Source organism: Artemia franciscana, unplaced genomic scaffold, assembly GCF_032884065.1.
Source record: "Artemia franciscana unplaced genomic scaffold, ASM3288406v1 PGA_scaffold_38, whole genome shotgun sequence".
Classification (NCBI taxonomy): domain Eukaryota; kingdom Metazoa; phylum Arthropoda; class Branchiopoda; order Anostraca; family Artemiidae; genus Artemia; species Artemia franciscana.
In genome coordinates, this window is record NW_027062676.1 from 592,993 (window position 1) to 618,566 (window position 25,574).

General features: G+C 35.9%; 1 protein-coding gene across 1 annotated transcript; it reads left to right on the forward strand.

Moving 5' to 3' along the window:
* Positions 1–933: 933 nt before the first annotated feature.
* On the forward strand, positions 934–25,330 carry LOC136041819 (beta-sarcoglycan-like). Its single transcript, XM_065726594.1, has 5 exons — positions 934–952; positions 9,601–9,739; positions 13,576–13,747; positions 17,436–17,669; positions 23,636–25,330. The coding sequence occupies exons 2-5, from the start codon at positions 9,621–9,623 to the stop codon at positions 24,023–24,025; spliced, it is 915 nt and encodes a 304-aa protein (XP_065582666.1). The 5' UTR covers positions 934–952; positions 9,601–9,620; the 3' UTR covers positions 24,026–25,330.
* Positions 25,331–25,574: the final 244 nt, after the last annotated feature.

Below are 25,574 nucleotides of genomic sequence, written 5' to 3' on the forward strand. Positions count from 1 at the left end.
CTGTTTCTATTCTGGTTATGTTGTCCATTGCACTATGACTCTTTCTAAAACCTCTCTGAGATCAGGATGTTATTCAATTTACCTCTGCAAACCATTCTAATATTCTTAAAATCATTAGCTCAAATATTTTCCCCATTGTGGGGAGAACTGATATTGGTCTGTAAGATACAGGATCTTCTGGTGGTTTTCCAGGTTTGAGTAAATAAGTACAATTTTTGAGGGGATAGGAAATTTCCCTTCTCTCCATGCATTATTACATACTTCCAGGAGTTTAGCTCAAAAGATATCAGGTGTTTTAATCAACCTTTTGATGTGTATCTCATCATATCCTGGTGCTGAATTCAAGTTGCATCTGTCAATAGCTGTCTCTAACTCATGTTGTGCTATGGAAGGGAGGACACATACAGGTGGATTTGGCAGAACTGTGTCTAGAGTTTTCTTCATGAATGTATTTGCAAAAATATCAGCTTTTAAGAAATCAGAAGTTATTAGTTGACCCTGGTGTTATATTTCATATTTGTAATCATCAAGTGTCATTCTCTTGCCATTCATCCTGCTTACATATTGGTTAATCTTAGATACTGCAGTGTGATGTTCTATGTTAGTAGAACTCAGATTAACGTTACAGTTAAAGACAAATTAACAGATAAACGTTAGTTAATCTTAGATACTGCAGTGTGATGTTCTACGTTAGTCATGAATTTTTCCCATGCCTTTCTTTTGGCCTGTAAACATGTTTTTTTCACTTTTGCTCAGCTACGTTTGTATTCAATTGCAGTGCTCATTGATGGATGTCTTTGAAATACCTTATTTGCTATGTTTTAGCTTTCACTGCAGTAGAGTATAGTTCATTACTGTACACCAATTTTTAATTCTCTAATTGCCAGTTGGAGCCCAGGTGTTGGGGCTTGTCTTAGAGATTGCTTTGTGAGCAGCATCCATCATAATTTTGGTAAGTATTTTTACTTTATCACCAATTTGGGGAAAATCTTCAAGTAAAAAATAAAAAGCTTCTTGCAGGATTTGTCTGAACATTGGCCGATTACCTTTCTTGTTGATAAGATTCTTTTTTCCAGGTTTAGTTTGGTGAGACTCATTAGAGATTGTAGTCTTAATAGCACAATGATCACTTCATTGTGCTGATCACTGTAGGTCTGTTACTCTACTAATTGAAACCTGGTCAACAGCAGCAGCAGGACCTAGTTGAATATCAATGGTTGAAATTTTTTTATTCTTTACATTATAATATGTCGGCAAATTATACAGTGTTAGAATTGCTATATGATTATTTTCTAACTGTAATCTTTCAACATTTTTCCCAGTTCTGTTTGATTGTTCAATATCTTCCTGATGAGGGCCATGAGCATTTAGGTCACCAAAAATAAAGGAGATGTGAGCCTCTGCTTCTGTTGATAAAATATTATTTATATCAGTATCCCTCTTTAGGTTATGTATAGATTTCTCTGCTATAAAAGGGAGCACTCCATCCCCTTTTCAGCCAGAATCTCTATATTTTCGATAGCATTTGCATTCTGGTATGGACTCTTTTTTTCAGGTTATTTAAATGTTTTTCTTGTAGACAAATTACATCCACTTTTTCTTTATTAATATATGAGCAAAGTTCCATCATTTCTGTATTATTAAGTGCAAATCTGTTCCACTGTAATACTATCAGTTGATCTATATCACTAACATTGTTAATTAGTCGGAGGGTTTGTTTTATAATCATTGGAAAATTTCAGTATTTTTGGCTGCAACAATAGCAATTAGTTCCTTAAATTCATCTGTAGCTTCTTTTAGCAATGACTCTGGAAAGGGCTTATCTAGTGTTTTCTCACATAGCTTGTTTTTCATTTCTATGTCATAATTTGATGATCAAATAAGATCCTGGGTAATAATAAATTTTGCCAGGTTTATTAGCTGATTATCATCTAAGATTGTGGGTGTTGGAGGTTCGATGTTGCTTCTTTGAGGTCCATTACCCTAATAGATAAGAATGTAGGTCCTTTGGGTCAAGTGGGGGATACACCTGCTGGAATTCTTCCTACTTTGTGATCAAGTCTGGGGAAATAAGGGCTAGCTATACTCATGGGTAACTCTCTGGTTGATAGGGAGTAGGTCTCATTGGAGTTGGTAGCAGGAATTTTTTTTCCATGCCTGCTGTGGTTGTTTTCTCAGCTCTTGGATTGGAGTTGATCTTCTAGTCTTTGTCTATTAGCAAAGTTTATATGAGACTGACTAGGTTCTTTCCTCAGCATTAGCAATTCTGGGTACCCGTATTCATTTCTCCTGAGTTATTTTTACAATCTGACTTCTTTGTTTGTATTTAGCACAAGGATTTCTGTTATCACAAAGATGTGAACCTCCACAGTTCATATATTTTGTTGGGTTATGGAAGTTGCTTTCAGAGTGACCCCCTGATGCACTGTTTTTACAAGCAATAGTAAATAGAGAGAATTTATGTGCGTGCCCTAGTTTCAAGCAGTGTTTGCATTGTGTAGGTTTTTCCTTATAGAGTCCAAAGGCAACTCTTCCACCAAACAAGAATAGATTTTTCTGGCGCCCTCATTTGCATTCCGGTCAATGTTCTTTTTTTACTCTTTTTTTTAAGTATACTTGTCAATTTGATCAATTATTCGTAGGTGATTTACCGAATTAACAACAAAAGCTCTCCTATGTTTTCCAAATTAACAACAAAGCATTTCCTATGAATGTAAGGAGCAAAGTTCTAACTTAAAAAGAACAAAAACTATTTATCTTTAACCAGTTCAGAATATATCTGCCAAATTTGCAGAAAAATCTTTGATTGCTGCAAAGATTTTTCTATGAACATGGAACTTTCCCCTTTTTCACGAAAACCTGTTGAAAATAAGAGTGGTATCTTTAAAGACGTTTCATAAACGTAGTAGCACAGTTATATAGATATTTGTCTGTTCACAATGACATATTGAATTGTAGCTTTGTAGCTAAAAGTTCAAAGTGGATAAAAATAAAAATCTGGACACGAGCATAAAATGAATGAGAGACAAAGACTGATGGCTGAATGTGCAAGGGAATTGAAGGATATTTCTGGATATTTTGGTAAAATATCCCGAAATCGAATGGTAAGTTTTGGCTAATTATAAACTCCTCCACCCTAAAAAAAATCTTTCATTTTAGTTTTGTGACAAATTAAATAGCAAATGGCCCAATAGGGCTTTCGTGTGAATAAATTTATCAATCTTTTTATTTTAACTATATTGCTAATTTGGTTGAAATTAGATGTATGAAAGAATTAAAAGTAATTTAGGCCAGGAACAGATACATGAGGTCCTAAGACACTTATGACATACTTATTCCGTTCTTTTTTCTTTTTTTTAATCTTTTTTTAATATAAACTTTTTAATTTGGTGCCCACCTCGAGTCACATTGGCGCCCTTGGTTCAGCAGCCCCCTTGCCTAAGATTTTGATCTTGATCTGTTAGAGATTTAGCCATGAAACTGATCGTACGATCAGTTTACAAATCATTTCATCGTAAAATTATAAGATAAACCTTATTCTCATGAAAAATGAATCATATAATTAATTTTCCTTGCTAGATCTTCATCTTCAGAATGTGTTTTTTTCTTTTTTTAGCAGATTTGTTTTAATCTCTTTTTTGTGAAAACGTCGATTTAGGGTATAGAGTCTTGGCTTCAATGATGGGGATATGACAAGGCAACTTACAACATTAATTTATGTTAAGGACTAATTTTTTTAACTGCCTCTTTCCACTCCTCACTCAGAATTCTTAATTTTAGTTTTGTAACTAATTAAATAGTGAATGACATCAATAGAGCTTTTGTGTGATAAATCTGTATCTACTTATTTTAACTATATAGCTAATTTGGTTGAAACTAGATGAATGAAAGAGTTAAAAGCACTTTAGGTCAGGAACATATCCATGGGGTCGGGGGGTGACCCTTACCCCAAGATATTTCTGGCGCCCTCATTCTGTTCTTTTTTCTTTCTTTCTTTATCTTTATTAAAATAAATTTCTTTTATTTGGTGCCCAACTCAAGTCACATTGGTGCCCTTAGTCCAGTGGCCCCCTTACCCAAGATTTTACTCTTGATCTGCTTGAGATTCAGACATGAAACTGCTCTCACAATCAGTTTGCGAATTATTTCGTTATAAAATTACAGGATAATCCTCATTTTCAGGAAAAAATATTCATATAATTAAACTTGCTTGCTAGATATTCATCTTCGGATTGTTTTCTTTTTTCGGCAGATTTTTTTATTCTCTTCCTTAAGAGGCCATCAATTTAGGGTACGGTTCCTGGGATTCATTGATAGGGGTATGATAATTATGGGTCACAGGAGGGGAGATACATTACAAAGTGGGCTATGGGAAATGCTTGGACATTTGAGTTTGCCGAGTGGGATTTGGGATAGCTAATTCACATGCCCTATCTTATTGAGCTGCCTGACTGTAGTAGGATGCAGGGTAGAATACTATCTTCCTAATACGAAGTCCTAGTGGAATGTCGTCTATATTTGGAAGTTAGAAACTACCCAGATTGATAAGGTCGACGTAGACTGGCTGATTCACAAATATAAATTATCTCAAGCTCTATCGTCCCTGCAAGACAACCCTGCAACAACTGCGATGACTATTCATTGCCCTTTTTATTTCTTTTATTCAAAATTTTTTTATTGCCCTTGTCTCCCTCCCTTTTGTCTTTGGCTACCCTGATATTACCCCCATATTTTGCTTATTATTACCCTGAAGTTATTGGGGATAAATAGATAATGACCATATCAATGTCTTTCTCATCGTATATTATTTCGTCTACCGTAGCTACAGTTTCTTTGATAGAAGCACATTTCTTGGGACTCATCTGCAAAACAGAAGTGATCGCCTGCTACAAAGCATGTGGAAAATTTGGGTCTGCAAAACGCCCAAATTTTCCGGTTGGGAACACTTTAGGTTAACTGACACTGCATCCTTCTTTTTATAGATATTTTCGTGCAATTGTTTCATAGATTCGAAGAGTGGTGATTCACACTATATATTATATTTTTTTCATACATTAATAGATTTGTGTGGTTTTCGAAGAAATTAGGAACTTTAAATATATTTGGGTATTAAACCCTGCCATGGTATGGGTAGGGCTCAAAATGAACATCATATATATAAATACTTTCCTTTTTGAAAAAAAAATCAGTTTTGACATTGGGAGACACGACCTATTCCATGTTTTGGTTCTGGTTCCGGCTAAAGAATCCTCGAAAAAAAGAGCCCTGGACACAGGTAAAAACCAAATATTCCTTTGCTTGTCGTCGAACGTCTTCAAAATACTTTTAGCTGCCAAAGCAGCAAGGCAGGACCCCCCATATTTCAAGTGCTGCTCAGACATCCCGCAGCAACCAGGCGTACAGTTGGTTTTCAGTCTCTTTATAGAAAATGTTGGAATCTTGTAGTGGATCAAGAGTCTTCTTTACAATTCTCTACTTCTTGTAAAAACAGTTGTTTTTTACAATCTTAGAAATAAGAGGTATCCCCATTAATTAATTTTTTTATCCAACTCTAGAGAAAAAAAATAGTCTGGTCTACTCATTCAGAAAGTCTCAGAGAAGCCATAGTAATATATTCATCAGAGAATCTGCTTGCGTCTGTTAATACACATTTTACTGCTATAGGAAAACATTATTGGCTTTCAAAGAGGATTCTTTGTTATTTTACATCAGCACCGACCAGATTCACACAAACAGATTGGTCTGACGAAAGCGTTATCTATCCCCCTTCTATCATTACTCTTGAATCATATTGGCGCCCTTGGTCCATCGGCCCCCCGAGATTTTTCTCTAGATCCGCCCTGGAACGGAGTTACTTGCTACTAACTCATTGTTTTCATTTCTTTTCTCTAGTCTTGTTATTGACTTCAGAGGGTAAGATAAAAGGGAACTATCAGTAAGACCTTCTTGGATGTCATTGTCTGTATATAAACTGGAAATATTATAAATGGCCAGTCTAGTTTCTTCTTGAATTAGTTGTTCTTTTGGTATACAAGTTACTTCCATATTACCAATATGTGTCATGTCCAGCAGAGAGGTAAGACAGGCTGCATCATTGGCAAATACTTCAGCTTCTATATTTTTGTTAATGAATAGGTCAAATTCCTTTCTTAACTTCTTGAAAATGTTCATCCTCAAAAAAATAATATGTTTTTTTTTTGTTCAGATTTTAGGGTTTTTTATTACAACAGCAAACATTGGAATCGATAATTCTTGACTGGGGGTAGGAGCTGGTGACTCATCTGTTGGCACAGAAAGATTGGGGCTTTCAACATTGTTTGATTTTGTTATTCCTTTTCTTGAGTTTTTGAACTACTTGGAAGTCATCCTATGCCAGATGATTCTTATCATATGGTAATTGACAGTTTGGTTCTCTCCACTGAGGTGAACCCAAGGAAATCATTGTACTATCACTAGATGTAGATAGTCTTGATAGTTGTCTAGCCGTGGCTTTTTCAGTTTTATCGCTATCATTATTTGCAGGCTTAGTAACTTAGGAAGGGGACATGGCATTATTACTCTTAGGCTGAACATGGCTCCCCTCTAGGTAGGAATCTGGTGGATGTGGTTTAGACATAAGTTTAGGAACTTCAAAACATCTGAAAGGCGCTAAACCTCTTAAATAGAGAAATGACAATAATTGAAGAAAAGATAAAGCTTTAGATATTCCACTGCCAAAGCAATATAGTTATCAAATATAGTATTTGTAAGTATCCGTTTTCAACGTGACCTAAGGAAATGGTACATATGGATAATCATCCATATTTCAATATTTATAAGTAGTGTTTATAACAACGCCATTTACCATTATAGTAGCAAAATTTTTGCAACTAGAGAAACGACAAAGCAAGGCAACATCCCATTGAACATCCCATTGACCCGCAAGTGAGTTGTCCAAAAAGGAGCCTAGTAATTCACCTTGAGAAGAGAGAAACGATTTAAAGATTAGGATTTTGTCAATCCAACACAAAAAGAAAAGAGGCAAATGATCTGATTTTCTGGACACGCGCCTCGATTTTCGGCAGTTGATTGATTTACTTGGTAAAAGTTGAACACATATCTTGAGCCATTTTTTATGCACTTTATAATTATACTAATCGGTAAAACTATAGCAGTTCATATAACTGGCTTTCCTTTTAAGTGAATATACCACTCGATGCCTTTTCTATGCTCTTTACGAATAAAATAGTCCTTTCTACCTTTTATTGAGATTTATGCACTTTTTGAGCTCTTAAAAATGACAAATTTTCATAAAATTATGACAGTTCTTAAAACTGATATACCAATAAAGTGAACATACCACTCGATGCCTTTTTTACGTTCTTTATGAAGATAATAATCGGTTCTACCTCAAATTCAAATTTAAGTACTTTTTGAGCTCTTAAAAATGAGGAATTTTAATTAAAGTATGACTTATTGCTTGTTTTTCACAAAACAATACTACGTTTTCTCAGCACCATTTTTTCCATCGTTTTCGAAAAAATAAGGTTCGTTTAGATTAGGTTAAAAAGTGCTTAAATTTGAATTTAAGGTAGAAGCAATCATTATATTTGCAAAAAGTATAAAAAAGGCATTGAGTGATATGTTCACTTTATTGGTAAGCCAGTTATATGAACTGCTATAATTTTACCTACTAATCGCTACCTTTAAGAAATTCATTTTGAGGCTTTAAAGTAACTCATGCTTCAGTAGACATGTGTAGTGGTATGCATGTTTATCTGTAAAGAGGAGGGGGACAGTAGGATATAGCAATATGCTTTAAGGAATGAGATAAATAAGTATGTTAGCCTAAGGAGTTCTTTTTTACCTTAAATTGCAGCTTGGAATGATATAAGGTTTTTCCTTCCTTGTGATGCTCCATTGATAAAAAAAATAATTCGTTTGGTTTATGATTATGGTTGTTTATCTAGACTCTTGTGGAGGACTCTGCAGCTTTCCAATTATAAAGGAACTCCTGGCAGAGCCATTCCTTATCAAGGTGTGACTTGAACGTGTTGGTTGAAGTTGCAGAAACTGTTTCCTCAGACAGTTGATTCCACAGATTGATGACTCTTTGGCTGAAGAAATGACTTCTATGTCTACTTGTGGAATGCTGCATGTGGAGCTTCATTGAATGTCCTCTATTACCAGAATGCAAGGGCTGTGTAAAGAGACCAGGAAGGCTGTTTTTAGAAAGGATTTTCTTGGTTAAAATCATAAAATCACCCCTTTTTCTTTGGTATGTCAGTGTTGGCAGCTTCAAATGACGTAGTCTTTCTTTGTATGGAAATTTATTCATGCTACTAACCATCTTAGTGGCATGACGCTAGACATCCTCAAGCAACTTCTTATCTTTTTTGAAAAAAGGGGCTACCAATGACATTTTGACCTCAAGACATGGTTGTACAAGCGCCTTATATAACTTCATAAAAATTCTTGGGTGTTGGCTGGAGATGGTTCTTATTATGATACCAAGGGATTTATTTACATAAGATGAAACAGACTTAGCATAGCTGCTAAACTTTAATTGGTGATCAACAATAACCCCTAGATCCCTTTTATTGGAAACAGCAGAAAGGATGTTGTCTTGAAGGAAATACTTATGATGCTTTTTTGTGTTTGCCAAAATGGATGACATGGCATTTGTCAACATTAAAAGTAAGGAGCCCATTGTTAGCCCGTCTTTCTAGACTGTCAAAATCTGTTTGAATTGATTGCTGGTCAGAGGGAGTAGCTGCTTTTCCAACTAGTTTTTTAGTCATCAGCATAAAGGGTAATAAGATTTGAAAGAAGGGTGGTTAGATCATTGACATAGAAGTTAAAAAGTGTTGGTCCAAGAACAGTGCCCTTGGGCACACCACTTAATACAGTTGTGGGAGAAGAGAAATGAGGAGTTCCTTGTGAATCAAAAACCAATAATCCACTGTACAACACCTTCATTAACACCTGCAGCCTTCAGTTTCATTATGAGGAATTCATGACAAACCTTGCCAAATGCTTTGGACAGATCAAGAAGAATCATGTTGACAGGAATACCCTTATCAAGCAGTGTAGTCACTAATTCAAATGTTCGGATGAGGTTAGTGTCCACAGATCCACCAGATCTGAATCCATGTTGTGATGTAGAGAGGATGTTATTACCCTCAAGATGTTCAATTTGAGCTTTGTTAACAAATCTCTCAAGCACCTTAACAACTGCAGAAGTGATGCTTACAGTATGATAATTTTCTGCAGAGTCTCTTCTTCCCTTTTTATGGATCAGGGTTATATAAGATGTTTTCCAATCATACAGCAGTTTTATTGTGTTAGAAAATCTCTAACCCCCTTTTCTCTCTGATTGTTTTGATTAATCAAGATTTAGTTTGTAACAAAGAAATACTTCATACTAGCACATATTTTTTGAAGAGTTGTGATGCATCATAATACTTTAAATTGCAGATTGGAGCAATCTAAGGATTTAGATTGCTCTATATTGCTATATTAGCACATCTTATTAATGTATCTCAGTAATCTAATATATTGTTATGATGATGGCAAGGTGACATTTTTCTTACTTTTTAATAACTAGTACATTTTTTTCAGAACTGATTGGAGGCCGTGAAATGGATGAAGAGCAATCACTCAAAGCTAAAGGGCCACCAGGCTATTGTTTCTGGGCAGCAATTTTTGCATTGACTGTGCTTATCTTTTCAAACTTCTTCATGACTGTTACTCTTTACAAGTGTGTATTAATTTTGATTTATTCAAAGTTTTATTTTAGTTATATATTACATTTACAAAATTGGTTTTGGAAAGCTGTAATTAATAGTTTAAAAGTCAAAGCTGATGGTCATTATATTCTTAGAAATCATAATAATAATAATAATTTATTTATCATCCACTTCACAAGTGGATGCAAACGAAAAAATGTTTAAATACAAAAGAAAAACAGCAAAAGAAAAAACAAGAAGCAAAGTTAATCACATACAAAAAAAGACGGATAAGGTAATGAAAACACCCTAGCTTATAAGGCACTTCAATAGCTAGCTTGGCACATAAATTTTTGAAAACGCCAGTAAGATCTGTTACACAATACTTCTTAACCAGTTTTGTATTCCAATAAGAATGAGGTAGATATAAAAGAAATTTGCAATACCATTAATAATTTATGCGAATACGTTTTAGATCACCAGTCAACAGAATTGGACAAATACCAGTACAGAAGAGTACAGAATGATCACAAAAATTTTAGTAAAGCCGAGTTAGTATTCTTCTATAGTGTCCTCCACTATTTGCCACAATCTTAGAGTAACCAAGCATCAGCTTATCACTAATATCTTTGACAGCATGAGTCCAGAGAGCATTCATAGAATTGCCAACTGTTATGCCAAGCCAACAAGACGTTTAACACTGGGAATGCTAAAACCACCACAGCATAGAAATTCTGAAAAATTATTACCGTTGAAAACAAGAAACTCACACTAGTCAATATTTAGGTACAGGCCAATATTGCAGAAAGCAGAAGTAACTGACTTCACTGAACAAGCAAGACCAGACACAGATTGACTAATTAGAAGAAGGCCATCCGCATAAGCCATATATGAGATATCAGATGGTTCTAGTAGGCACATAGTCAACATGTTTGATAACACATCTTCAATACAAGCATTAAAAATGTACAGAGAAAGAAATCCCCCTTGTCCTACTCCACAACAAAAGCGATATGACCAAAATAAGAATTATCTAATGACTTAAAGCAAAGGTAAGAATGGGAGTACCAAAAACAAAGCATCTGAATTACCAATGGATTTACTCCTCTTTGGGATAACGCTGTCCATGCTTAAGTATAACAAACTCTATCAAATGTTTTTGTCAAGTATATGGTTGCAAAAAGAAGTCTGAGCACGGTGAGCATGCTGACAGCCTAGTCCAGATCTAAAACCAAATTGATTTTCATCATTTAGAGCCAGCTTAATGTATTGTATTGTATCAGATTAACGACGCTTCTTGACTACTAAGGTCCCTGCGTTGACCCTGCAGTGCATTTCTGCAGCATGATTCGATCTCTGGGTCCCGTGCCAGCTTAGTGATATTAGGTAGTAGGAGGTATTCAAAAAACTTGCTAAGTGTACATGCTACCATTATGGGCCGATAAAAACTGCAAGAAATTGGGTCTTTTCCTTGTTTTAGAAGTGACATAATGCTAATGCATAAGAACGAATCTGATAGACACAAACTACTAAAACACATTCGAAAAAACAGTTGGAGACGAGATACCAGTTCAAAAGAGTTAGGAACGAGATTCAAAATACCAATCCCATCAAGATCTTAATGATTTGATTTTAAACCCTTAACACCTTTAACAATAGTCAGCTTTTCTACTTAAATCATATGTCTCTGACATAAATTTGATGGCAAAGTTTTTTCAAGCAAACATGAGAAACGCTTATGCACTGCATAATTAACTTTCGAAAATATTTTTGAATGATGTTTGATCCAAGATGGACACTAGAACTTGTATCCAGAAACTTGGCAGAATTGATCACTTTTCGCCACTCACTATTGCTTTTCAGAAAACTTTTACCAGAGTATCAAACAGCATGAAGATAGTGCTTATCAAACACAGTACCCTGAGAAGGTTGACAAAAAGCAGACCAGATTCTTAACCAGAATTTGGCCTTATTCTTTACTTTTTTCAGCATTAGATCACACTTCCGGATTGGTTTTTGGGTATTCTGCCTGACACAGATCAGTGGGATGGCCAAATCTTCAGCTTGCTTTATAAATGAGACAATGTCACGATATTAGTGATTCAAATCAGCACGAGCATTGTCGATAGTGGGGTATGTGTTTGTGCCAAAAAGATGGAAGGGACGTGTTCAGTGGATATTAGAGCTCCAAGTTTAGCAAGGTATAGAGGTATGTTCGCACTAGACCAATCACGTTTTTCAAACCACTTATGTGACAATGATGTTAGGCCCAAGTATGCGTCAGAAGGAACTGTAATATTGAAATACAGAGGTAAATGATCATAATTTCTCTCATCTTCATTGAAATGTACTGCTGAAGTTTATAATGAAGGACCACTACAGAACCACTACAGTGGATATATGTAAACCTGAGGTCTTTTGTTAGGACCTTAAATGCTGAAGGTAGACACTGAAAAAGTGCTTCCTTACATGTCGAGGAAACGGTAATGTCACAGTTTAGGTCACCTATAAGCACCCACTTGTATCCCAGATTCTCAATACCAGATATGATGTCTTTAATTTGTTGCAGGCATTTGCATAATTGAAGAAGGAAGAAACAGATCTTCTATCATGAGGCAAATGGGCGTTGATTAGGGTCACATCTGCTAGCCAGATTGCAAGATAGTATTCAGAGAATTGGTAGCAGCTATGAGACAAATAGCTTGGCAAAGATCGCTTAATTATACAGACAAGACTGCCAGAAGACCTGCCTCGAGTACTACGGGCGTTCGCGCTGAAAACAGCATGTTGAGAACTACGCCTTAGAAAGTTTACACTGCAGCTTGGGAGCAAGTGTTCTTGTAAGAGAACAACATCATGATTAGCTAGTTTCTCATCAAGGCTTAAAACTTTATCCTTTGTCCCATTGATGTTGAAAGAACACACTGAGACTTTATATTCATTCATGATTGCAAGCGCGAAGGTCGCGGAACTTTGGAATGAGCAAGAGCCTTTAGCCTGGAGCAACGAAAACTGTAAGTAACATGATCTCTACTACAATTTGCACACATGGAGGTGTTGCTGTAAAGTGAGCCACTGGAATTCATATGGGGGTCAGAGTATCGTGAGCTTTTGTCGTTTAGATCGGGTCAGCTTGCAGCGAGGTGGTCAGAAGATTGACATTTACTGCAGCACTTAGGAATTCAGTACATTCGTGATAATAACAGTGGCTTTACTTATATTACTGCCAGTGGTACTGTTCGGGCGGCGGGGGAAATTCAGATCGTAAGTTGACATTTTGTCATGAACTTGCGAAAGAGTCTGTTGAATTCCGTTAATCTTACAAGCTATCCTGGAGTAAGCAACTGTTGAAATAAAGGGAACTTCGGTTGGGGAACGGATAACAATGACGATTATGCCACAGACTGTTTTGAACTTCTAATATAATCCAATTCTTACTATATAGGATATTTCTGTTTCCTTTTTGTAAAGACATATGAAGAAGGTTCTAGAAAACTGACAAGAAATACGTTCAGTTTAACTTTACTGGTGAAGTGACTCTTTTTCATAAAAAAAAAAGAAAAAAAAAACTCTGCCGTTTGAAAACATATTCAGAATTTAAGAGCACTAGACTAGGGCTGCCAGCTAAAGTGGATTATTTGTACCCTGGGTGAAGCAACAAAATTAAATTGTCCACGGAAGAGCTACAAAACAGGCAACAGACAGCTTCTTTGTACAGCTGTTAACCAAGGAATAGTTATTTGTAATATTGATAGCAATAGTAATAGTAACCTTGAATAATAAATAGCTGGTCTCTTTAGAACCTGTGAAACAGGATTTTGTTATGAATAATTTTTAAAATCACTAATTAGTTTACTGTTTTGCTTAGGGTTCTGTACCTTACAACTGGCATGGAAAGTATTGAAGTGGATCCTGAACATGTGATGACCACATTTACTGGTGATATTACACTTGATTCTGTTTTGAAACTGGATGGTAAACTTGAAACTTTTTCAGATGAAAACTTGTGTTTGGTTGGAGAAGAAGATGTTTATATTAAGGTTAGTTAAATAGGTCCCATTCAATTTTTAAATGCTTTTATTTAAGTTGATCTGTGTATGCAGAAAAAAATGTAAGGGATAAGGATCGAAATCTTGTAATCAATCTTTTATCCACTTTGGTGGTCTTATTGACATGAGGCTTTACAGATACGATGCTTTCCAATACAATAACATGATATTTGGGAGAAGACCAATCAAACATTTTTTCAATCCTTCACAGCTAACTTTAGGTCAAGACTCAAATCTACCAAGCAAACACTTTAAAAATCTCATAACTGTTCCTTACCATTACTATTCCTATTGGATTTTTTTAACTGGAAGTGTGCGCGCACTCATTTCGAAATTTTAAATGTTGTTAAGGTTTGAAATTTACATAGACATTTGTTTGTAGTGCATCCATGCTTTAGTTTCTCCTTATCTAAACTCTCTTGATTTCTGGGAACATTTCTGGTCTTTGCCATTATTATGAAAGTATCATATAATATTATATGAACAAGTATCATAAAAATATTCTGCTGATCTATTTCTTTAAAATGTTCACATTCCTCTTTCCAATTATACTTCCACTTAACCAAACTGAAGCAGGTTTCAAGGTCATGTCAACCATGCTAAACTATGTCATTCCGCTTTAAAAAACTAATAATCTCCCTGAATAGTATTCTTTCCTCATTTCCTGGCAGCTTGATGATAAGCAGTCCATATGTGTCAGGCATTTGCCGACATTGTGATACTATTGCAGCTAAAAGTTATGTGTTGTGAAGTCTCTGGGACTTCAGAACAAAATCTACAGTTTGGGTCCCCTCTTTTTTTCAGTCTTATTCTTCTTTCCTCAGGATCAATGTATACCTTCGAATGGAAGTATAGAGAATTTTCTTCACATGATGGAAAAATGAGTGCTAGCTGTGGTAGATTCTTCTTGGGGATTCTTCTTTGAATTGTTTTAATGCTGGGTCTATGTGGATGTCTGTTGTTTAATTTGCAAGTAAATCAGCTGCCTCGTTACGTTTAATACCTTGGTGACTTGGCACATGCTGTAAATAAAGCTTGATATTTCTTTCTTGAATGTTCCATATTATATTCCTGAAACTTGCTATATCAGAGTCTATTAGTAACCTATTGATTTGGCTCATGAGCTGTAAGGCAGACTTAGAGTCCGAGAGTAATATCACCTTCCTATATTCAGGAGGCATTTTATTAACGGCATTTAGAGCTTCAAATATAGCCCTTAGCTCAGCCGTAAGGATGGATGTGTCATTTGCAAGCCTAGTGGATATATTTAAGCAATATTCAGAATCACCACAGCTATTGCTGCCCTGCCTCCTTTCAGTAACCCATCTTTAAATATCTGTATGAAATTCCCGAAGTAGGTGGTCAGTTTTTTACTGGAAAATAGCTTGCACTTGACTGGGAAGATAATTTGACTTTTTGCCTGGAATAAGCTCCAAGCAAGTTTCAACTGATGCAGACTTCCATTAGGGAGACTCTTGAAAATGATTAAATTGCATGACCCCATCATTCCGTGTCAAAACTAGATCTTTGAAAGCTATCCAAGACCTACTTTGGGCATCTGCATTTTCCTAAGGATTTGAGGCAAAAGTTATTTCAAAAACTGGATGATTATGGTCAATTGCTTAGATCTTTGTGAAATATTTAACAATCAGCGTATTTCTCTTTTCTTGTATTGTGGGTATTCCAGAAAAAACTCCAAGTTTGTAACTTGGTGTATGATTTGTGAGACCCATTGCCAGCTTTATTACCATGCTCTGGATAGTTTCCAGCTTTGCCAGACTTGTTTTGCAGCAACCTCCAAATACTTTTAGAGCGTATTCCATCTTGAAACGTATAAACCTCTTGTAGAAGTCCAGCATCACAATTAGAGAGCTGGTCCATTTTATGCCTGCTAGTCGTTTCATGATCAAAAGTTTCTCTGCACAAGATTGTTTTACCAATTCTATTTTATTCTTCCAGGTCAAGTGAGGGTCTAATATAACTCCCGAGAGCTTTTGCGAGACATGATTTGCATACCGTTCAGCCAAATAGCCGGGGATTAAGGGACTTTTTCATGTGGAAAACTATGGCCCTGGTTTTCTTGCCAGAAATTAGCAGGGAATATGCTTCTGAGAATATCAGCAGCTCTGTCGTCATTTTGTTGATGTTGTTTGCCAATTGGTCCAAATCTGTAGCGGTATTCCATATTACCAGATCATCTGCAAGTTCAGCTCTTCAGGCAGTGTCACTACTGAAGAGAAGTTCACTTAGAATCAGCATGAAGAGCAAAGGGCTAGGCGCAGAGCCTTGTGGTCGACCAGTATTAAGTTGGATTATTTCCGAATAATATTTGTTTGCTCTGACTTTATAGCTGCGATCTGACAGGTTATCAAATGCGAAATTTACCACCTTGTCAGGAAATTTCGTACATCTCACAGCATCACATAAGATGTATCTATTTACAGGATTAAAATCAGTCTGAAAAATCAACTAATATAGTAATTAGTGGTTTTACCTTCACTTTTGGCTTTTCTGCCAGCTCCTTCAATAATAATGACATTATCCACTGGGGATCTACCCCAAAAGCTTGACTGAGATTTTGACAGCATCCTCTGGTATAATGAATCTGATGTTGTGATGTGCCATTTTCATTAAGATCCCTTGATCTCTTTGGGGTATTTCCTTGCTTTTTCAAAAATTTGGCAAATCTTCCCAGGCTCGTAAATTTGTATGGATGACATTAAACTTGATGAATTTGAATTATCTTGAATAAGCGTCAAAATTGGATTATTTTCATGCGTTCATTGTTGTCAAGACCCTGTTTCTTGGAGTTTTGGTTACTACTGAGCTGTGTCGCTCCTTAGTTATAGTTCGTTACCATGAACTGTTTGATCCGATCTTCCTCTAATGCCTATCATATCGCATCAAATTTTGAGACGGATTTTGCTCAGAAACTTTGGAATGTCTAACAAGGCGGTCTTCAGGGTTGATATCGCCCCCACATCCCCAATGTTAAATTTTAAGCTATGAAAACTAAACCTCCAGACACACAAAAAAAGAATCATGCCTAAACTTTGGAATATTGGTAGAATATTCAAAAAAAAAATTTTTTCTATCGCTGTTCAACTGTATGTGGAGAGAATTTTCCATGGAGGGGGAAAGGAATAAACCTAGCACCATCCCAAAAAAGAGTGGGAATGTTGCTTCCTTTAACTTCCCTAAAAGCTAGAGTGTCATTTGGGCTTTACTGAAAACGATATGTATTTCCAACAGTGCTTTTTATTGTCATAACCTCATCAAATTACAAAAAAAAGTACAAAATGGAAGTTACAATGGTATATGGTATTTACAAATAAGAGTGTGACTACTGCTCCCTCAGATCCTCTATAAGGCCAGAGTCTCATTTGCGATTGCCCAAAAACAATAATTTTTATTTGCCAATACATCAACAACAAGAATAAAGAAAATTACAATAATAAAACGAACAATGGTCATCTTTAAAACTACAGTTTAGTTATGTTAATATTAAAGAACGCCATCTAACCTTATCCTTAAAACCAAAGCACGTAAAATGACATTGTATACATTGTTAACAAAGAAAAAAAAACTTTTTTATGCATCTTTCTTTGTTTGTAACTGCCTTTTAAAACTGCTGTTTGTAGTGGTCTTTTTTTTTTTTACCGAACCCCGTGTTTCTTAGGTTCCATCTAGTTCTGACAACACGTTCAACTCTGATGCAACCGTGAACGTAGGAATGGAAGAAATAACGTTAAAAGATTTTGACAGATTCGATGTGGTTGACGAGTCAAGAAAGCCGATTTTTTCTACGAGGATGCCTGAGTTTGATCTTCCCAAAGGCGTTAACAAATTGAATATCAATTCAGCTATTTCTCACAGAGTTGCTAGTCCTGTAAACAGTAGTCTCACTATAGAGGTATTTATAGCCAACTATAGCCCGGTACATTATAATAACATCTAAAGACCTATAAAAAAGATTAATTTATGAGAAGCAAAACATGCTAAATTTGTACTATTGCCCAAGATTTAGTTTATTAGCCAAGGCTGGGGTGTAGGAATAAACATTATTGGGTTATTCCTTTTACTGTATTTTAACAAGCCATATATAGTTATATGAAAAAGTCTGATTTGATCCATAGTGTTTTATTGTGTCTAAACACAATGAAAAGGAACAAAAATATTACAGACATTTGAATTCAGGCTAGTAATTACCATAAAATCAGAATTCTGAAAAAATAATGTGATCATTTGACAATGGTATAGTAACTTATCATTATCATTGGTATCATAACTTATTTGATAAATAAAATAATCACGGGAGTAATAAGCAGAAACATTTGTATTACTTTGGAATGCGGATAATCTCCCATATCACCTTGTGAAGGCTGAACCGAAATTGGAACATACGAATTTGGGTTGTTGCCTCATCTAATGTTTTTTTTTTTTTCATATTTACCGTTGTGTCAGTGCTTTATTATGAAACAGTGTAATTAAGACATGTAAGGAACTACCAACTGACTCAACTGAAACTGAAGACTATTTAGATAGACTAGTAAAATTGTTGTCATTCTTTTAAAGAAAATGAAAAAACAAACTAGAAGATTTCAATTGTAAAAAATTCGGCTGAATTACTAAGATACTCTTCATTTTTCCTTCCACTGCCTTAAAATTGCGCGAACGTTTTCATGTCAACGACTTTTGATGGGTTACTTTTAACTATTGAATTCTACGTAATTGTAGTCACAAAAAATAAAAAAAAATTATGTATGTATTGTTCCTAAGCTGCCATTTTTTTTTTACTATTTTCACAGTCTGCAATTCATTTACTTATAGTTCTAAATTATTTTTAGTAGATTCTGTAGGAACGTATGCCTAAATGGCCTATTGTGAAGTGAAATATAATCCTGACCTATTTATCTATTAATTCAGTGACCTTCAATAATATATACCTGCTAGCGATAACGAACTTGGGTCTGAGCCGGAATTGATTGCTGGATTTTCTTTTGACTAGCGTAATTAGCTTATTTTAAACGCTGTATTGAATATCTGTTTTCGTAAGCACAGAGAATTACCGTAGATCATTTTTGATTTCACATCATTAAGAAGCGTACTGACAACAAGGAGAAGAGGGGAAGGAACCTCCCGCAAGCGACGTATTGTACCCGCCGTTATTAAGTTACCAGCAAATTGCGGGGAATAGTTGAGGGGGTCCTTACTCTTCCCTTGTTCCTAGGCTCCATCTTTCATTTAATTCAGTCAATCGGCAACGCTGGTGTATGTTTAGCTCTCATTCAGCTTTTGAATCGTACGTACGAACTTCCTGTGAGACAATTTATTCCGAAATAACTGACGCATGATTACGAGCTTGGCTCGCCCCTCCACTGATTCTTGGACTGGTTACTGTGGCGTCATCAGCAGTGAAAATGGATAAAAATAATATTGTTTGGAATACGGTATTGAACAAAGTGTCGAGGTCAATGCTCGCTGGCGTAAAATACCAGCTGATTGTAAGCCGTGCTGTGGAATTCTTAAGTAGAGATGACATTGTAAGTGCAAAAAAAACTGTTGCTGTTAAAATTTGGTCTACCGGACCCCTTTTGCCAGTCTCTGAAAGATGATGAAAGTGTTTTGGGTATAGCCAAATTCATTGTCAAATCAGCAAAGGAAAATCGTGCCTTGCCTACCTTTGTTATTTTTGAACCTACAGAAGTCCTGGCTCGTAGGGAGGAGATAAATGCTTGTATAACTACTAGAGGGAACGGCATGTGTCGTCGTTTTGACGGCCTTATGGAACGTGTTAACAAAGGTGAGTTCCAAGTTTCTACCCATGTCAGTCAGTCTGGTGAACCGTGCGCTCCGCAAAAGCTGTCATATTCTATCGTTGTAAAAAACCCCCCACCCTTGAAAATACCACTGGAACGAAAGAACTTTATCGAATCTGTATGTGGCGAAGCTCTAGACGCTGCCAATAAAGCTATCCCTAACTTTTCAGGATCAAAATACCATAGATGACATTCTATTAATTATTACGAAACTATCTCACTGTCTTATATTTTCGTTTGTGCTTGTTTCTTCATTATCGGTTAAATGATGAAGTTGTTAGCCAATCGAAGTTTTAAAAATGGTATGTTCAAACAAGACCGCAATCAGTTATCACATGACCAAAGGCTATTCCTCAGCGTTGCAAAAACAACAACTACAAAATAATATCGAAAGATGGGTCTAAATTGACTTTGCAGCCAGTTGAACTTCATCCTTTTCAATCGTAGACATCGTGACGGATGAAAACTTGGAACAATATCTTATATAATCTAGTTGGTATTATAAAGCTATCTATGACTTTTTAGGATTAAAATACCATAGGTGATACCAATTATTACGAAACTACCTCATTGTTTTACGTTATCGTTTGTACCCGTTGCTTAAACACTTAATTCTGTCAGATTTAAAGAGATTGGATGCAATCTGCACCAATTTGCACAAACTTCTAGCCCAAAGTGAACAGATTCTTGCTTACAAGTCCCTTTCCCGTGATAGACATCAAGTTGCAAACCCCTCATCGCTGAAGATGATTGTAGCCCAACAGCCGATTACTTACAAGTCCCCTTCATGTCTTACCACTGGAACCAAATTAGTTTAACCATCAAATACACCGGAAATAACTAATAGGTCCACCAACTAGCAAAAGTGGCAAACCCCTCATTGCCAAAGATAATTATGAGCTAACAGTCGTTTCTCCCCCAAAGTGAACCGATTCTTACTTATAAGTCCCTCTCCCGTGATAGGCATCAAGTTCACCGGAAACAAATAAATGAGTACACCAACTAGCATAGTTGCAAACCCCTCATCGCTGAAGTTAACTGTAGCCTAACAGCAGATTATTACTTACAAGTCCCCTACATGTCTTACCTCTGGAATCAAATTGGTTTTACCATCAAATACACTGGAAACAAATAGTAGATATACCAACTAACAAAAGTTGCTAACCCCTAATTGCCGAATGTGATTATTACCTAACAGCCGACTGTTGCATACAAGTCCTCTATAAGTCTCACAATTTGTATCGGCCTAGATTTCATTTCAGTGTGTACCTTACTACTGAAGTTGTCAACCCTTTGAAACTTTCAAACTGGTATCCCTCATGAACGAATTTTTGTACCAAAAAATGGACGTCATATACATTAATCAGCTCATCAAGAGCTATCGATTGCTGTCGAAAAAAAAAAACTATCTGTCTTAGTTCTAAAGTTGATTTTTTTTTTTGCCGTAGGTCAACTTTCTAACGTCACCACTTAGAAAGGAGCAAAGGATAAGCTCCAATTTTTTTAGCAATTAGAGAACTTTTAAAGTTTATTAGGCACATCTGATACCATTTCTCTACCGCAATCCCAAGTCCGAAAAACCGAATGATTAACTCTGCTGAAATCACGAACAGAAATGGGTAGAAACAATAGATGGCAGTACTTTCGGACCCGTGGGAAAATGCCAGATTTTTGCTTCGGTAAATTTTTCTATTTATCGCTCAAAGAAGATATATTGGCTCTGGGGCCGGGTAACTGCCGCATATATTTAACACGTATAGATTTTAGTCCATCTTCAATTTGAAAATGATGCCTGCATGCTTGCCTGTTAGAACGGAGCTTTCCACTGAAAAGCAGAAACATGGTTTGATGAAACGAAAGTTTGGCTGCACAACTTCAGATACTCCTCTCTGACATAGGCTATATAACTCCACTTCACTTCGCACGCCATAGGCTCTGGCTCGTGGACAAGCAAAAACCATCCTTTTTTACCCCTGCCAAGAGCTCTGCAGAGCTTTCCAAAATGTAATGTCATATTCATCAATCCGGCCTGAGGTCCACACTTTCAGTAAAAACTGCACAGGTTAGGCCCTTCTCAGTTTTTAGGAATAAGCTGAGATCGGCGGCATAGAAGAAAAAACGGAACAAAACCAAAGTGTTGCTCTCGCAACACAATTCACCTTTATCAGAGATAAAATGTGACTCACGAGTTCTCCATAGACATGTTACCCCCAATGAGCAGGTGATTATGTGCTCCTTTTATTACAGATTCTACCAGGACACTTATCTACCAGGAGATAAATTTTGTATTCGCTCTATAGTACTCTTTGTCCTTCTCTACACTTCCTAAAGGATAGCAACAAAAAACACTACCCTAAATAACAGACTGTCAAAGACATAAAACAACCAAGACACGAAATTCTTTTTCTTGTCATATTATCTCCCTCAATCCGTGAAATAAAATTCCCTTTTTCTCTTTGTCATTCCCCTGTCATTATCCAGATTACCAAACTTTCTCGCCGCACCATTCTCTCTTAATGTCCATGTCACAAAACTCTCTTGCCGCTCCATGCTCTCTTTATATTCTTGGAAAGAAATTTGTTTCGTTGCATCATCCTTTTCAAAGCTCGTTGACTATCTTTCACCTCTCTCTCTCTCTCCCTCTCTCTCTCTCTCTCTCTCTCTCTCTCTCTCTCTCTCTCTCTCTCTCTCTCTCTCTCTCTCTCTCTCTCTCTCTCTCTCTCTCTCTCTCTCTCTCTCTCTCTCTCTCTCTCTCTTTCTCATGGAAGCTCAGACCTTCCTGAACCAGTATCCTCTGGACCTTTCAACTTTTCCTTCCATTTGTTTCCGGACTTACCTGGAAGGTCAACCTGGTCTTTTGATCGACTGCAGCTCAGGATAAACGATGAATTTAGGAATTGTCTACTCTCCTTTTGCAGCTACATTGCGTCACCTGCAAAATATCTGTATAATTATCATTACCTTTGTTCATATTTTATAAAGCGGGTTGAAGATCCCGAACTCACTCTGCAAAATTTTGTTTGCCTTGAAACCAAAGAAGCTGACCGGTTTGGTAATAATCAAATATGTATCAATTTCGTCGACAATTGACCTTGATATGCAATCCAGGCTGAATTCGGAATTATTTTCTCTTCAGAAGTTTCAATAATTAATCGTAAATAAGATTATCCTCGCAATCCAGTCCAAAAAATTAGCAGTGTCGATTTGTAGATGATTATCTTTACTATAGCCTACCTGAAAGATCACTTGATCAAAGACTCCAGTTTTCCTTCCTTAACTGTGACTTCTTCCGGATTTAAAATGCTCTTATTGTATATGTAGCATATTTCTGCTCTCATAAGTTCCCCTTCCTTGTTACACGGGGTTGTTTTCAATCAAGATCTTTGAATGAGTGTCTCTTGGTTCTGTCTGCTACCCTTTTTTTGCATGTTTAAAAACCACCTGTCAAAAAACTAATTCCTATGCGCTGATTGTTAAAAAAGGAATGGATCTTTATTTATAAAATTAAATATTATAAACTAAGTAATCCTTGTCTCATATATTATCAAAAAGATTTTTCTGGTGAAAGTAAAGTGTGAAATTGAAATAGAAAAGTAAACAAAATTAAGGCAAGGAAATTGACTGACTGTCAACGAATGAGTTCCAAAAATTCTATTCTTAGGGAATAACTGGACGACTAGCTAGCTAGATATATTTGTTACATTTGTTTTCCTTTTGTGTAATAAAGTATAAATCTTATTCTTTTGTCATTATTCATTTTTACGTTGTTATCAGTTTTTGTTTTTGAACAATTTACATTGGCCTAGATTGTTGTTGCCGTAAAATCGTTCAAGATCCTGCTTTTTGTTTTGCAAAGAGACTTCATCATAGAGTTTTTATCAGTTGCCAAATGAGTAACGGTAAAAACACTTTTATTCTGTTTTTGTTTTTTCTGTTTTTTTCTTTTCTTTTTTTTTTCTAGATGAGGGTAAGAATAGCTATCAACCAGATAATGCATTTCCAACGAAAATTGAAGTTTTACTTAGTCTCAATTTACAAACTTAAGTTTTCTCTTTTTCAGTCTAACGGTAACATACGAGTAAAAGGAAATGAGGGAATATCCATTGCTGCAAAGGAAGTATCTTTGACTGCAGATGAAGACATAAGGTTACACAGCATAAATGGCTCCATCATATTAAGTGGATCTCAGGGTATAATACTAGATGTGAATAAACTATCATCCAATATGAGATATTTTGACGACCCTCTGTCTTCTGAAAGCTTTGAAGAAACGGCTAATATACCCCAACCTGGGCCTCAGTTAAGTCAGTATAAGCTCTGTGCTTGTATTCCCGGGGGAAAGCTATTTAGGGTTCCTATTCCTGTTGGAAATAAAGATTCTTCAAGGTCTGGCCAAATAGGCTGTCATAGTGTTGATTTGACTTTTTCAAGAAGTAATCCTTGCCTATAAATTAGTGAATTTGTGTTATTGGTCCTTGTCACCTAAATGTTATGTTTTTAAGTTTTATATTTGTTTTAGCGAGTTCATCTATTTATGATTTAATAGCTGGGGAGGCTATTGCATCTCAAATGATAGTGGGGGAAAAGCGTGCATAGCTGTGTTGGCATCAGGTGACTTAGTGATTCAGTGAGTTGTTAACAGTTACAGAAAAGGATAGCAGATCTTTAGTGGACAAGAGTACTGAGCTAGTAGTCTTGAAAAGTAAATGAAACAAAGATATTTTATGTAACTTTTCACCTTGCTTAAGGATTTTTTGACAATTTGCCTGCCGAATCCGCTTGCCGATTGTCAGTGGCAACCTTGTATAGAAAATGGGGTATTTTGAATTGACATAAAAGTATATCGTATCACCAATTATTTTGCTACATAAAAACATTTGCATTTGCTTTATAGAAACGATGTTGTTACTTTAGTCGAGCTTTTGATGTTCCTGAATATGAAACTAGTAGTACGATGGGGAAGTTTGTTTTTATTGATTACCTTTTGCGCTACGAAATAGAATGTAGTTGAAATAATCTTTGCCAAGAAAAATATGGTTAAAATCAGCTTAGATTTTTCGTCCGGTCTTTAAAAATTAGCTGTCAGTATAGCTTGTACCCCTGCTCCCCGTTCCAGAGAATACGTGGTTCCGGGATGGATATAAGGATCTTGTACAAATACCCAGTATGGTACGTCAATAAAGTAGTATCTTGGGGGGGGGATCTTGACCCGTATAACAAAAGATGGCCAATACTATGTTCACATGGGATGTATCTGGAACACCTGACTAACACCTTGATTTTTAGCTCCTTAATCAATCTTCTATGCTCTATTTTATTTTTTATTTCTTGTTATGAAGCTTTTAACTATATCTAGTCATGACATTGGTATTTTATCTATTCAGTGTCGATATTTCTTGTTTTAATGTCTACTTTCCAATATAATGTTGTTTTTTAATATCTTTCTAGGATTTCTGTTTCTCTTTCTATTGCTGTAATTGCGCACATGGGAGTAAAATTGTCCTTATGGAGTGTTATGGCCTAAATGTGACGACTGTTTGGTGACTTATGTTTTCTTCAGGAAACCCCTCTGCCACGCTTTCCACGCTCCTATGTAAAAGTCCAACCTGACTATATTTATTGATTATTACTATGCTGATCTTAGCGTTGTTTCAGCTATTGACTGCATTTGTTTTTGTTTTTTTTTTTTATCAATTCTGGTATTCTAGTCATTGATTTGATACTACTTTATCCAATAAAACTAAAAGTTTGTTTACTCGTGTAAAGTGTTTTTTTTTTCTTTTTTTTTTCTTGACAGCTACATATTGAGTACGGAGGATGTTGACTCTCAGAATAAATAGACATAGGAACATTTGATGTTGAAAACATTTGGGGTGCTATGCTCTTCTTTTCAGTCTTCAAATCAGCCTCAGGTATGGGAAGTATGATGACCAGCCACTTTCACTGCCCCTCTGTATAAAAGAACAAAATAGAAAACAAAATATGAGTTTTTATGACAT